General features: G+C 35.8%; 1 protein-coding gene across 6 annotated transcripts in view; it reads right to left on the minus strand.

Annotated features, from left to right (window-relative positions):
- Nucleotides 1-16,619, minus strand: part of NOL4 (nucleolar protein 4) — a 314,990-nt gene that overhangs the window by 147,573 nt on the left and 150,798 nt on the right. For 4 of the 6 annotated variants that reach the window (XM_045527469.1, XM_045527470.1, XM_045527472.1 and 1 more), the window contains one exon: nt 922-1,205. In XM_045527469.1, the coding sequence (XP_045383425.1) occupies nt 922-1,205 (284 nt within the window). Of the gene's footprint in view, nt 1-921; nt 1,206-4,319; nt 4,419-16,619 lie in introns of those variants that run through there. The other 2 variants (XM_045527474.1, XM_045527473.1) reach the window with 1 other exon arrangement.

Raw genomic sequence — 16,619 nt, forward strand, 5'->3', positions numbered from 1 at the left:
ATTTAAATAGAGCCAATTTAGGAAGCATAGTATCTCAGTGAATTCAGAAATTAATCCAGATTAAGATATTTTGCTGTTAGGATCTAAGTCCAAAATCCAGTTCTCTAACTCTAATTTAGAGGTAGGAGTGGGGGAAGGGAGTCAAAAAGTATATTTCATAAAAATCCTCATGTGTTCCAAAGCATACCTTCAAAAATCAGAGAGTAAAAAATGATCAGCATGTGTTATCTGAAACAAATAGAAATTTAAGCTTAATTTTTAAAAATAAATCAATTGGGAATGGGAGGGGATTGTAATTTATTGTAATATAAAGAATCTAGAGATTTAGATAATATGGCTAAAACATGTTTCTGTCTTTGGTATAATTTATGATAAATTACTTCTTCAAGTAGTTATTTAATCCACAAATTTCATCCAGGACACTGATACCTAACAGTTCTCCAGTGGTCATGAAGGAAATTACTGATGGAAGGCCCCAGGTCTCTAAAGCAAACTGGAAAATGTAATTGATACTTTACTGCTACATACACCTATCCAATCTGGGAGAAACTAGATAGTAGTCTTTTTACAGTCCAAAATTGTGTACTGAGACTGAAACTTTCACATCTGAGCTCAACAAATTCCCAGAGACAGATTCATAAATAGATTGAATAAATGAGAAATATTAAATCAAGTGATTCTGTATATCGAAAAACACCAACTGCTTTGAGACATGATCCATTTCGCTGTTATTCCTGAAATTATATTTTATAAGTTTCTTGGTAACACATCATTGGCATTTGTTTGAAATATTTTTATTGACAGTAATTTTTTATTTCCTGTATATATATATATATATATATATATATATATATATAGCTCTTTCTCCGTGATCTTCGTAACCAACCTAAAAATTATCTGAAAACCGTAATGAGATCATACCTTGCTTCCATTTTCTCTTGCCTCTCGTTCCATCTTGAGGTCTGAAATTAGAAGATTCTTATATTTGTTTTTTCCATTACTGCTGGGGTCATCTATTCTGTATTCCGAAGTCAACTGTGCAGAGAGGGGACTGTCACTCAGGTTCAGTGGCTGTTCCTCCTGCTCCAGGCCAGTTTTGCCATCACAGTTGGAGTCTCCCATCTCCCTGCTGTGTGTTCCCCCCGAAGCAACTGAACTGTGCCCCAGAGTCTCATTGCCATTAAAACTCTCCGCAGCAGAATCATCTGTTGGGGAAAAAATATATATATATTTTGGTTTGAATTAATATGCTATTCAGTTTCTACGTCAACTAGCATTTATTGAGCTCTTATGTGCATGGCATTGTGCCAATTAATTTTACTTATAATATGTAGTTTAACCTCAGCAATAAACTTGTGAAGCAGCTATAGTTATTTTTAATCTAGTATGTACTTTTAGGCTTAAGAAGTGAAATAAAATAAGAAGAAGAAGATAAGGTTGAGAAAACAGTTCAATCTCAAATGCAATCTCAAAGAATAATAAATTGAACAAAGAGAATAAGATAATTGTCAACTATTTTGTAAATAGTTTTTGTTTTTCCAGTGAGAATATGCAGATTGGGTGAAAATTCTTAGATAAGAAGCATCACCTATCCTGCTAGTGAGGATGTATATTGGCACAAGCTTTATGAGTGCTTATATGCATCTAAAACATTAAATGTGTTCATACACTTTGCTCTAGTCATTACACTTCTGGGACTTTGAAGCCCAAGGAGTTTCATTATTGTATGCATCTCTATGTAGGTAAAAAGACATAGGTGAAAAGGCATTTATACCAGTGTTGTTCTTAATAGCAAAAAAAAAAAAAAAAGAAAAAGAAAGAAAGAAATTACCAAAAATAGAAGATCGGCTTACTAAATATTGGAATGGTTAGAATATTATGCAGTTATTCAACATTTCATTTTAAGGCATGAGGACACATGAATTATAAAGTATTAAGTGGAAAAAGCAAGCTACAAAAGAATGTGACCAGTATGATCTCAATTTTGTAAAAAGAAAACACAAAGTTTACATAAAATGATAACATTCTATTTTAATTAATTTCATCTTTACTCACATAATAATAATTTGCTACTAATTTTAAAGAATTATGATGGACAAAGGTATTCAATTGCTTCCTTTAGTTAAAAACTGTTAACGAAACCACATAAATATTGATGAGCAAGAGGAATAATGTTCAATATTTTTGTTTTCTGAATATTTTCAAATAATGCTTTTTTGTGGGGTGCAATGAAATATTTAATGCCTTCTAATCAATTATATCCATGGAAATAATATTTAAATTCTGAATGATTACTATAACTCACCTGTTCATTCATTTATCCAGTAACATTTATTAAGTGATTTCTCTGTGGGCAATGTAGGGTTAAATATTTGGCCTATAGAGACTCTGCCTTCAATGAGTTCACAGGTAATTAAAAGAGACAGAAAAATAAACATGCAATTAAAATGAAAACAAAAAGGCAGAGATCCAGTGCAAAGGGTAAAGACATTACAGAAGGCTTCCTGAAGAAGCTGATATGAGTTGAATTCCAAAGGTGAGTGAGCCTTAATCAGGTGTAGAAGTTGAGGAAGAGCATAAAGGGATCAGCGTGTGCAAAGTCACAGAGAAAGAGATATGCATGGCAAGTGAGAAATAAGATTAGAGCACTGAGTGCAAAAAAAGAGAGTGAAGAAAGATAACCCTAGAAAGGGAGAAAGAAAATACCAAGGGAAGTGTTTTGTATACCAAAGAGCTCGGATTTTCTCTTAAGAGTAAACATGAGAAATTTTAATTTATTGTGGGAAGTAACATGGAAAAAATTACATTTCAAAGAGATTATTCTCACTCTGATGAGTAGAATGGTATGAAGGGGACAAAATGGAAGGTGGAGAGAGCAATTAAGAGATCTAGCAGTCATATAAGTTGGTATCTTTGAAAACTCAAATTAAAGCAGTGTCAATGCAGAAAAAGAGGGGAAAACTAGAAAATATAAGAATAGAACAGGTAAGATGAGTAATGGGGATAGGCAAGGAGCCAGGATGAAACTCAGGTTTGTAGCAAAAAATTAGAAGCCAAAGGGCATTAGATTTGAGTTTAATTTTCAATAAAATAATATTTTTAAACATTTTTCCATAACTATGTTGTGAAAAAGTTAAAATGTGTTCAAATGGCAAAATTCTATCAAATTACTCTTTTTATGTACCCATTGAAAAAGAGTTCATATGGAGAGAAAAAAATACATGGGGAAATTTAGGGAACTGGCCATAAATAATATGACATTGCATTTTTCATGGCTATTAATTTGAGAAATCAAAACTGTTCTTTTAACAATGAAATGTCTAGGACTTTGAAATAAAGAATTAAGGGGAGGATTTGTATAAGTAATTTAGATAATTGTGCATGTTCTTTTATGCCAATTCAAATTCTTATGCTAAAATGTGAAAGGTGACTTCTAATTGCTTAAATTATTTTTTCCAAGAAGTCCAAAGAAAAGCACAATGGACATACTCAACTAGAATTTTTAATTCATTAAAAAAGTGATTTAACATTATATATTAAAATCCTTTTGAAAATATACTAAACATTTCATGTACAAAAGCTTTAACAGTATGTTATTAGAGTAAATAACCCTAAATACATATATTACATTTGAAAACCAAATCTACATTACCCTACAACAAATCCAATTTCTATCACAGTTAAAAATTAAACATGCCATATCTGTTTCTGTAATCTGAAATCATGGTATATATCTAGTAAATAGTATATTATTTAATCATCTTTTAGCTAAGATAAACATTATCATTTATCAGAAGAGGCTTTAACAAATGTCATATATTTATAATTTCAGAATAAAATATAAACGATAAGAGAGAAAATATTTTTAGATGGAGTAGTTCACTCCAGATGTTACCAAGGTAACTAAATTCAACAGCTTTATGTATTTCATTCCCAAGAAAATCAGTATGTTTTATGGAGAATAAATAAATGATTTACTCATTTACATCAAATATATATATATTCACTCACATGCTTTATAATGTAAATGGTAAAAAAATAATGTCTCATGATACTGTTTTATAAATCCAAATTTAAAACAAAGTTTTTGATGTCTCTATTTCAAAAATCCAATATAGAGCAGTGAGCAAACATTAAACTGAGGATAAATTAACAATTTTATATGGTTGAGTTTTATGTAACCACGTTTAACAGTTTTTATTCTCTCTCTCTTCTTTAAAGATACTTTTTTAGAATTTAAAGTCACAGAACTCAGACTCCTGTTATCGTAACCAATTCACCTCAGTTCATCTCTTTAAAGGGGTAATCTGCTTCCTCACCCAACATAGTTTGGTCCATCCTGAGTGGGCGCTACACAGGTGTAGTATTTAGATCTGTGGGTATAGCCTCCAGGTTCTCTGGCCCAGGGTGATAATTCTCTCAGGGTTGCAGCCTGGGCACCATAGCCTTTGAACCAAAGACTCTATTTGAGTCTCAAGGAAAAACAGCACCTGACGCTTTGGAAAATAAGAGTGCCCAGGGTACCTAGCAACAGAGGAGAATGTGGAATGTGATGACAGGATAGTGTGGAATCTAGTGACATCAGGAGAGCAGTTAGATGTTGGGATTTAATTTGTTCGGAGGTTAGTTCTGATGGGATGGATTTAGTCTTGTGGAGACTTACTGTGCTCTCTAAGCTAAGTTAGCTCAGCTCAGGCACCTTCTTGTCTAGAAGATCTAGTCACACTGTCAGAGGCAGACAATTCATTTTCTTCTTTCTCCTTCCCTATTCGCCATTCCCTCCATCATTTAATAGAGACCCTAGAAATATTGTGTTTAAGTTATTTCTCACTTTCCACCAGCATTTTATAGATAGGTAGTTTCATCAGCACCAGATTTAATGATGAGCAGTCTCTCTATTAAGAGAGTATGTATGATGTATGTGTGTAATTGTGTATACATATTTATTTATGTGTATGTGTATGTGTGTATGTGTATATATATATATATATATATATATACACATATATATATATATGTAAAATTTCCCAAAGCACCTGACCCACTTTCTTATTCAGTGACTCCTAGTAGCTCATCATTATGGCCTTTAGACCAAGTGCCTTGGGCAAAATGAATAGGAAATATATATATCATCCTCATTTTAAGATTAGTACTTGGAAGTTTAGTCCTAAAATCCAGGTCAGGTACTCACAGGGTCCAAAAAGTTTTTTATTGTTTTCTCCAGATGCACCACAATTTTCCACTTTTAGTCCATCCTTTGATGTCTCCTTAGAAAAATTCCCTTTCATATCTCATCATAAAACTAAGGGTTAAATCCAAAATATAAATGTGAATAACCTTGCTGAAAAGAGTAGTACCTTAATATCCAAAAAAGTAGAAAAAAAATTTCTTCAAAATCTATTTGCAAAATAAAGAGTTTAAGCGTAACTTCCCTTTATCCCTCCTGATCTCTGCTCTGTGTCTTCACTCAGCTATTGCCACCCCTAGAAGAAAGGAAGTGTATCCCATACTAGACCATACCTTACATCTTTCTCCATAGCCCCCTCTACAACAAAAGTAGCCATCTAGTCCCATGGATCCTTTGCAGCACTCTCCAGTTCCTGCCTGGAGTTTGACTCCCTAACTCACTTCTGCTTTAAGGTGCTTTTGTCATCTAGAAATTTCCTTCTTCATTTTTCTTACTTTCCTTCTTGGAAACCTTGTGAGGACCTCTCCATTCTATCTCTCTGTTGCCCTGGAAGAGTGTAGTGGCACCATCGTAGCTCACTGCAACCTCAAACTCCTGGGCGCAAGTGATCCTCCTGCCTCTCAGCCTTTCTAGTAGCTGGGACAGGTGCACACCACGACACTCAGCTAATTTTTCTATTTTTAGTAGAGATGGAATCTTACTGTTGCCCAGGCTGGTTTGGAACTCCTGAGCTCAAGCAATCCTCCCTCCCCAGCCTCCCAGAGTGCTGGGATCACAGGCCCAGCCTATAATACACTTTTTAACACTTGATTATATAGCTTCATTCTGTTTTAGCTTTTTTTATCTTATATGCAAAAAAATTCAACTTCTGACTACAAAAGTCCAGCACTTTCAAAATCTTAACACCAGAAAAACCTGCGAAAAGATACATAATGTCTCCTACTTCTGCTTGTATTTGCAAAATATATTCTGGATTATATAATATTTAGTAACATTATCTTAACCATGTGCAAAAGAATAATGACACATTTTGAAGTCAAAATATTCATATTAAAGAGAAGTTTACTGATATAAATAAAGGTACATAGGAGTACACACACACACACACACATCAATTTTAAAATGATAAAACTGATTTTATTGAGGGGAAGAAAATAATAAGAGTTTCAGTCTTCTACTAAATTAATTCTACAGAAGGGTAATCCTTTACTCTTGTGGCTCCTAATCCATTCTTTGTCAGTAAAAGAATGGGATCTAATTTAAGGAAGTAATATAGAGAAGGCACAGAGATAAACTGGATGTTTGAAAGCATACAACTAAATTGCAGCACTATAATTAAATAATAAAACTAATTTTGACCTCTCAACAAGGAGGTAAAATATATTGTTTAGATTATTTTGTTTAAAATATTTAACCAAACACTTACTGTGTGTAAGACAATTGTCTTGGCACTATGAGTCCAAAGAGACTCCATATGGAATTTGCTCTTAACTTAGATTGTAGCATAAGAATTACAGTGTAAGGTAGAAAATACTATCTGTTCCATGAGAGTTTCATATAAGGCATAATAAATAAACAAGGTTCTTCAGAAACAGGAAAGCCACCTGTACATAGTTCGGGATGAAGAGGGTATCAGGAGAGGCCTTTTATAAGAGGTGGCATTTGAAGAAGATGAGATGTGTGTAGATGTATAATGGTGAGGGTAGAGATTGTTCCTGTTCAGGAGAGTATATAATAAAAAGCATCAAAGACAGGGAAAAGCTGTAAGTAGACAGGAAATTGAGTACATTCTACATATTAAGAAAAAGAATTGCATATTTCAGAGAATTGTGTATATTTTACTATGTATTCTTTCTCTGGATCACTTATAAAATCGTCAATTATTCTCCCACAGTAGGTACATGGAGAAACCCACTTATTATGGGAGTCTTGTCCGAGAAAAGTCTATTTATCTCTGTTCCCACCCCTAAGTCACTCTCAACTGACCCAAAACAAAATTTCTCCCAATTCCAAGATGGCTCATTTTTTTTAAAATGGCTATTGTACAATAACCTGTCAATGGCTTCTTAATTGTCTAAACAAATTGCAAAATACAGTAATACATCACTTAACAAACCAGGTATGTTCTGAGAAATGTGTCATTAGGTGATTTTATTGTTGTACAAAGATCATAGAGCATACTTACACAAACCTAGATGGTATAGTCTACCACACACCTAGGCTATAGGGTAGTCTACCACACACCTAGGCTATAGGGTAGTCTACCACACACCTAGGCTATAGGGTAGTCTACCACACACCTAGGCTATACGGTGTAGCCTGTTGTTCGTAGGCTACAAACGTGCACAGCATGTTACTGTACTGAGCGCTGTAAGCATTTTTAACACAGTGGCAAAGTATTTGCGTAACTGAACACATCTAAACAGAAAAGGTACAGTAAAAATACAGTATCTTATGGGACCACTGTCATATATGTGGTCTGTCATTGAATTAAATGTCCTTATGGGGCACAAGACTATACTATTTTCATGCTTACCCATTAGCTTATTTAGGGTTTCACAGAACTAGCTTATGGAAAATGGTATGCATATGCATAAACATATTTTGATATTTTTACAATGTGATTTGAAAATACCTGTGATTTCTTTTGTTGACAGAGTCACAGTGTGAATACCATTGTGTTTTATTTCCTACAGTCATAAAAGAAAAAAAGTTAAATTTTATTTAGAGGCAAGAGAAAAAAAATTATGTGTGTATATATATATTTTTCCCTTCTAAGTCACGGCACAGATCTACCCATGGACTCCAAAAAAAGTGTTCTTGAACTAGGTGCCACCCTACTTATTTCACTTGTCTTAAATGGCACCATAATAATCCTATCTAACTCACAGGTTTTCAAATCCCTAACTTCAATGCTGACATGGTAGGTTTAGTCCATTCACCTTACAACACCTTGTCATCTTGTGACTTTTAAAATCCATTTTATTTACCAACTGGACTGTAAATTTACACAAGGTAAGTATTTTACATCTTACATTTCTTTGTGCTCATCTATGGAACCCAGTCTAATGTTTTACACAAAGTTAACATCATAGAAATAGATAAAGCAAGGCAATGTCACAGATAATATTAATATAATGCATTAATGCAGCTCTGTGTGGCATTCATGCATTAGCAACTCACTCATGAAGCTATTTACTGCCACGACTTAAAACTAAAACAATACTGTGGGCTTTTTGATGTCATGTCTCATATAACAAACAGTATATACAATGATAACATCTCACGTTATATTTAAAGTGAATATAAGACAATCATTATATACCAGGTCAGTGTTTTCAAAGAAAGCTGACAGCTAACCCCTAGAGAGAGATGTCCCAGAAAACTCATTGAATGGACAATAGAAACAAGAAACAGTGTCATATAATATTACTATAAAGTTATTCTATTATAAAATGATTTGAAAATTTATCAAAGAAATGGCTCAGGAATTAATCATTAATTATCCCAAACTGATAACTAAGTTATATGAATAAATGTCACAGATTTGGGGTAAATCATTCTGCAAAGCAATGTTCTAATTGAAGATCCAAAAGGAGGTTGCCCAAATAACAAATCAAGAGGTTTTCTTTGTGCCAATAATAAGTCAGGAAATACTTTATGCTCAAACACTGAAAAGCAATGAAAGAAAGCAGACCCAACTGGAACAAGTCTGTGAAGTGTGTTGAAACAAGTTTCTTGGAGCTGGATAGGACCTTGGCCAGCTTCAAAGTTTACCCTTGTAGCAAGCATTGTTGGGGTTGCTATACCCCTCATAGAACCCTCCCACCTCCATCCTGGGATCACCCTTGATGCACAGTGATAAGTCACCAGAAGCCATGCTTCTCTTCTGTCAGGTAACCATTTTAATGGCTTGTTTTGGATCATAATTCCCTCATCCACTTCATCAAATCAGCTGCTACAATGCCTAATGCATTTTTCTGAGTTCCTGTCCAACCAGACCACCCGAAGCATTTATTTTCACCTTTATGCTCATCTTCCAGGATCAGCTTACCTTTCTGGTTCTGTATTATAACCTAGTTCATGGGGACTTTAACTGCCAAACCATATCCTAATAGACAGCACCATATTTCCACATAATGATGAAACCATGCTGGGGGGAGCAAAAATGGTTGAGTCTTGTCTGCCTGGGTAAGACATATGATGATAAAGGATAGAAGATAACTAACAGATCAAGGCCTGGCTCCTTGGTGAGGGGGAATCTATTATCTTGTAGCATATCTTTATACCCCTCCAAAGTGAAGGGTAAGTTCTTAAAACTTGACCTCTCTACCATGAAGAAGGCACATCACCTAGTAGGTTTCATCTGGTTTAGATAGGAGTAAAAAAGACTTTTCCACTTGATCTTCATGAAGACAGAATAAATCAGATGGTACTCTAGGTATCTGTAGTAGATTGAGATTGTGTATGAAGCCTGGGGTAATCCTCAACAGAGGAATTTTTGTCAGTGCAACTAAAGTTTTAACACAAGGCCCTGTATTCTTCACTGGATGAATTTTCCTTTTGAGAACAGTTCCTGACTCTTTATCCAGGTTAACTTCATAAACTGAGGACCACCTGATCCATTAAATGTTATATTTAGACATGCTCAGTAGTCCTTCTTCATCAAGTGAAAGCGAGACATGGAGAAACAAGTCTGCTTAATCCCCAGTGGTATAGGACCAGACTGCACCATACAACAGTTCCTTCTTTAATCTTTATCTACTATCTTAAAAGAAATTTTTAATGAAAAATTGGTTGAGAATTTAAAATGTCAACTTGGTTTCCATGATTCTATGAAACTCTGCAATGGTACAGTTGCTTTTATAGATAGACTCAAAAGGAGAAGGAAATCCACTACAAGGGCTGGACTGTGTGCAGTGTCTTTTTGCATACTCTCCTTTGAACAAAGATAGTCTAAGTTTATTGTTTACACCATTTCTTTGGCAGCAGCCAAATGGCATAGAGACTTGAAAGAGCCAGTTTGAAGAATTTTTGAATAGAAGTTGGAGGAAGAATGATATTGATAAATCTTTCATAAGAGGCCAAGTGCTTGAAAGTATTCATACTGTGTCTATGTCCACCAAAAAATCACAACAGTAGAAGGTGATCTTAATAATGCTTTGTTCTGGATTCTGCTTCATTTACCACGTTAATCTGAATACTCAGTTTGCCAACAAAGTGCCTGATCTCAAGATCTTTTTTTTTTTTTTGAGACAGAGTGTCGCTGTGTTGCCTGGGCTAGAGTGAGTGCTGTGGCATCAGCCTAGCTCACAGCAACCTCAAACTCCTGGGCTTAAGTGATCCTACTGCCTCAGCCTCCCGAGTAGCTGGGACTACAGGCATGTGCCACCATGCCCAGCTAATTTTTTCTATATATATATTTAGTTGGCCAGATAATTTCTTTTCTATTTTTAGTAGAGACGGGGTCTCGCTCTTGCTCAGGCTGGTCTCGAACTCCTGACCTCGAGCAATCCACCCGCCTCGGCCTCCCAGAGTGCTAGGATTACAGGCATGAGCCACCGCGCCCGGCCTCAAGATCTTGATAAAGTACAGAACTCTGGGAAGCTTGCCAACCTCACTGTGGCAGATCAATTGTATCAGAGCCCTTTAATTCTATAGGTGGTAGTTACTTGTCCTCACCTAAAGAGACATTTATTTTTGACTTGTTACTGCCTTTCTTGCTAATTCTTCCTCTGATACCACCACCTATAGACCTCAGAATATTTTATATACTACAACATTTTCACATACAACATTAATTTTAATCAAGGAAATCTCATCATACTAAAAGAAGTGAGGCAGTTAGAGAATTTCTCTTGGAGTTATTGCTCTAAACTACCCTATCACAGGCAAAATACTGACTACAAAATAATGGCATGAACTCTTAAAAACTCAGCTACGATGCCACTGACAGCCAGTACCTGTGCCTGAGGGGCTGTATTTCTTGAAGTAATGTATGCTCTGAGTCAGTTACTGATACGTGGTGCTACTTCTGTCAGGCACAGTATCAATCTGAAAACAAGGCATTGCAGAGAGGGTGTGGTATTCATGGAAAGGATTTTTTTCATAATTCTTCTCTATAACTCCAGGTTCTGTGGGTCTGCAGGAAAGACATTTCCAAGAAGTGAGATAGACACTGACCATTTCATACCATGCAGGCCCCTAAGGGAATAAATAAAAAGGAGGGCTATGTGTTGGCTGAGGTCATTGACCCTGACTACCAAGGAAAGATTAAGACGCCCAAAGAACAAATAGGCTGCGAGGTGGCCCTTCAGGGAGCACCTGATGCATTTCTCATTCCTCATTGCAGAAAATATTGCCAAGGCAATTCTTAAAGAAAGAGATAACAAGATGTCATTCCCTGACACGACATCCCACCTGGAAAATTCTCTGATTTAATTGCCAGCTAAGGAAAGGAAAATATGGAATTTGTAGTGGAGCCTTATATGTATGTAGTCACTTATACATAAAAGCTTTGGCTTTGAAACCAGATGCAAAAACTGGGAGTGCAATGTTTACCTGGATTCTTTATTTGCTGTCAAGTGTTTGAAGATTAAAAACACATTTTTTATTTCCTTAAGTTTTAACTCCCTTGTTATATATAAGGTGTGGTGGTAGTACACAAATATACTAATTAGTCCATTAATTGTACAATTACTAAAAGAGTAATGAACATTACCTGGTGATCTGGCCTTAGAAAAGTAGGTCTTCTCAACATAATCTCTGGATACAATAGCTGGAAATGACTTAGGTTGAGTTCCATTTGGGGAAAATAAATGAGTGTGTATGTGGTTTATGTAAAATAGTAAGTATTCAGTAGAAGTATCTTTGGATTTATGAGAAAGCTGTGTGCTATGTGATGATGCGATATGTGTGTATCTCAGTAGCCAAATCATGCACTAAGCACCCATAGGAATGGCAACTCAGTGTATATATTCCCCTCCTAATTCACAAGTGTAGGCCATAGTAGGCATGATTTCTTGCTACTTCGGAAGAATTTGGAACTGTGAGACAGAGGAAATGGGTGTCACTGAAACTAGGTCTCCTTATGTTAACCCGTAGAAAGTATTAAGACTATTGTCACTGTGGTTCCCATCATTTTTCTAGTTCTTATCTTTCCAGGTTATTGGGTGATCTACTCCTTCATGAATTTTGCGAGATATTCCAGTTCTCTTCTAATAGATAACCATTTTTGGTATTGTTTTTCTCAATTTAGCCAAATACAGTTTTATAAACTTGAAACAGCAACCTTAACAAATACATAATATTGGTTTTACTTTTCAGAAAACTGAAGAACAAGGAATGACATTATTCCTTGTATGGAAGGAAGACAGGAAAGATAGCAGAAGAGTAAACCTTTGACCCTCCTCTCCCCCATGGACACACTGACTCAACAAAAATACCCAGAACAATTCCCTTAGTGAGAAATTCAGAAACTAATTGAGAGGTTCCTACATTTCGGATCAGTGCAAAACCAGTCACACTGAAACTGGTAGAAATATTTGAAAAAAACAAGTAATAGAAATGTTAAGTGAGTTGACTATGTTCAGTTAAAAATATGATTTATAAGTTGAAGCAATTTGGGCCATGGAATAAAATACAGTCAAAGAATCAGAGGATGCTAATCCTATAAAGAGAATATTTTCAAGGACTATGGGGAGGAATATAACTGAATCAAATATTTGAAGGTTTTCATATGTTTTTATTACTTGTCAGGAGCAGAGAAAATTAAAGATTAGAAGTTATACAGAAACAGTTTTTTTTGTACAATATATGAGAAATCATTCTGATAAAATTATCAAGAGATCAAATAAGTTTCTCTATCTATGGAGGTATTTAAACATGAAATGTAAGCTACTGGAAAGCAAGTTTCACTTTTATTCCTTTATCAATTTTTAATTAACACATAGTGAATATTCAATAACTATCTGTTGACGTGAAAAATTGCAGTAGCTCATAATCACATTGCTAGTTGGTATCTGTTTGAGAAGGAGATTATGTGTTTTCTATGTCTTTATATATGTTCTTGAGCTACTTATTGTATGTATGACTACTGCACTAGAGAATGTCAAAGGAAAAAATCTAAAAATGTCCCCCTACCCAAGATTCCACACTCTTAAAGACTTTTAGAACCTGTTAATATGATGAGACATCGCTCCTGTAACTATGTTATGTCATGTGATACAGTCGATCTTAGACAGGGAGATCATCTGGATGGGCCGCAGCAAATCACATGATCTCTGAATACCATAAAGCTTTCTCTGGTTAGTGGCAGAAAAGGAAGTCAGAGAGACTCACAGCACAGAGGTTTGTCAAGATGGAAGGGGCCACATAAGAAGGAATGCAGGCAGTCTTGGGAGCTGACAGAGGTCCCCACTGACTGCCAACAAGGAAACAGAGACCTCAGTCTTATAATCACAAGGAACTAAACTTTTCCAACTAAGCTTGGAAGTGGATTCTAGGCTCCAAATTTGGGCCTAGCCAGGATGACATCTGATTTTGGGCTTGGGATACCAAGAGGATGGAACCCAGTCAAACCTGTCTGGCTGGACTTCTGACCTATGGAACTCTGAGGTATGAAGTGTTGTTTTAAGCTGTGAAGTTTGTGGTAATTTTTACATAGCAACATAAAATGAATACTGTGACAAACATAAAGGATTTTTCATGGTGTGTTAAGGCAGGTAATACCATTCAAAATTATGCAAATATATTTCAAATGATAGCTGGTTTCCAAACTTTAATTGCTTCAGAGTTCTCTGGGGAGATTGTTAAAAATACGGATCCACTGGGGCACTAAAAACCCAACCCAACAAAGAATAGAAATCTTGGTTTAATTTATCTTGATTGGGGCCAGGGAATCTAGAAGCATTTCTCATACAAGAGCTTAGGGGCCACCTGGAAGAAGTTAATATAGATAATATCCAACAACTACCTGGTTGAATATACAATTATATTATAACTGTGAATACCAAGAGAATGAAATATGACTAACAGCCTTCAAATTTGGGTTCAGTAAGACTGAATCTGAGGATATTTTAATCTCATTTTATAAATCTCTCGGAAAATTTCAGAAAAACAAGCAGAAGCCAAATATTCTCTCCCTTCATCAAAACTAATACACAAATGTACTTGCTGCCAGAGTGGCCCCATTTTTTAAAAAAGACTCATGAAAGAATATGATTTTGCCCAACAAGTTAAATGCAAACGTGCAACTGAAGAGCTTAAGACTTTTATCTCAGGGAAAAGGATCACCTTGATTACCTTGATTAACAAACTCCTGGGAAAGATGATCTTAGAGGGGTCAAGTGTATGTTTGCGAAATCAAGAGTCTTTGCGCTCCTTAAAAAGCAGAGCTGTGTACCTCCTGTGTGTTCCTATGTGCTGAAGTCGCTGTCGGTTTTGCACACATAGTAGGGAAAGAGTATCACCCTGGGGAGAACTGTCAAAATCCTCAGAGTTTGTACTCTGGGTTCCTGGCATCTCTTTCCCCTCTTCATAGCTAATCCTCTAGCTATTTGTGTGCACAGTAGCTCTGTAAGTCATTTTACTGAGCAATGGATGGACAGATTGATTGATTGATTATCCTTTGTCTGAAATTCTCCTACACAAAAATGTTAGTTCGACTAGGCACTTGTAATTTAAACCTTTTATCTCTATTTGTGGAATGAGAGGCTTTTTCCTCTTGGTATTTTCAGTCCTTAACAAGCAGGTGACGTGTATCATGTTTTGGGAGTGTGTGTAGAGGGAAAAACTCTGCGATCATATGATCGTATAAGACCTATTAAGTTCCCAGGTTTTTAGAGTAACTTAGAAGTGAATGATTAGAATGCATACTCACTCAAGTTTTCTCCTAAGCCCTCCTACCCCCATCCTTCAAAAGTTCTTCTCCCTACTGTAGTGGGTACCCAGAATTACTCAGTGAGGAAGCCAATATTCTGAGACAGCCAGAAACCTGAGCCACCAAGTCCTTCTTGGATTTACAGAACAAGTAAATTCTAAAATAAGTCCTCCAAAACTCTCCCCAACACATGCTCCCTTATCTCCCACACTGGTCATTGACTGGTCTGCTTAGATCCATTCCTCTTCCTTCTTTTGCAAACTTTATTTCCTAGGTTCCCTGGACTGTCACCTTATAACTGGGTTTGTACAATGAGAGACTCTGGCAGAGATGGACTATATGACAGAGAGGATGCCCTCACCCCCACCCCACACACACACTCTCTCAGGTTCAGGTGGTCTGTCTGTCTCCAGCATGGGGGACATTCCTCTATGTCCCAGCTCCTGCCAGGAAGCATCTTCTGTGAATCTGGTTCCCATGGAGGGGCTCTGGCTCTTGGGCTCTGGTAACACCAAGTCTTCCGCTGCCCTTTCACCTCTAGCTATGGAAGAGGCCTCCTTCTGTTGTCAATTCCTGGGTTGCTTCACTATCCCCCATTTGGCTTCTTATTAATAGTGCATCCAACACTACTGTAAATAGTGCCTTGTATTACTTCTGATGGATGACATCGAAGGAGGTCCATTTTCCAGATTGGATCCCAAATGATACAATTTGCTCTACCTTGATCTCAAGATTTCTGTTTCCTAACAATTTTGACATTAATATAAACAATATTTTGTAATTTTTCTCATAATGTTAATTCATTATTTGATATCCAAGACAATTTCACCAAATTCCCTTACTGTTTCTTTCTCTGGAGTTGAAATCCATTATTGTCAGTAATAGTGATGTTACTGAACCTACCATCTTCTTAAAGAATGGGCAATCAATAGGATTTTGATGACAAATTGGTGACAAACATGAGATTAGAAACTGGTTTCCTAATTTCAGACCACATTTTTGTTCTAAATCCTATTGCAGTGCACACATGTTTGGGTACTGTGAGGAGAAAAGCTTGAAAAAGACAGATATTATATTATGTAGAAACAGAGTTAACTTCAGGTGTAGGAGGCTCCTAGAGACACTACTAAATTGAAAGGCATCATCTAAGGTTACTAATTTTGCATGATTTCATAAAATGAGGAATCACTATAAATAACCAGCTACTACCTTCAACTCACTGTGACAAAGTCCTTTGCCTACATTTTTTTCAATGAGCATAAACTTAACAGCCATGATGTTTTCATAAATGTGAAAGCAAATTCAAAATCACCATGATGATAAGAGTACAGGTTGACCAATTACATGATATATATAACCAAAGACAACTGTATTTAACATTCAAGGATGAATGATATCAAATGAAGTCATCTTATGAAACTTGTGAAAGATTTGAATCAATAGGAGAAAATAATTATAAGAAAATAATCTGCAAATATATGAGATAGAAGAAAACCCATATTAAAATTTGTATTTGGATGATACAGAAAATTAGAATCCTATTATTGAAGA

The sequence above is a fragment of the Lemur catta genome, chromosome 16, assembly GCF_020740605.2.
Source record: "Lemur catta isolate mLemCat1 chromosome 16, mLemCat1.pri, whole genome shotgun sequence".
Classification (NCBI taxonomy): Eukaryota; Metazoa; Chordata; class Mammalia; order Primates; family Lemuridae; genus Lemur; species Lemur catta.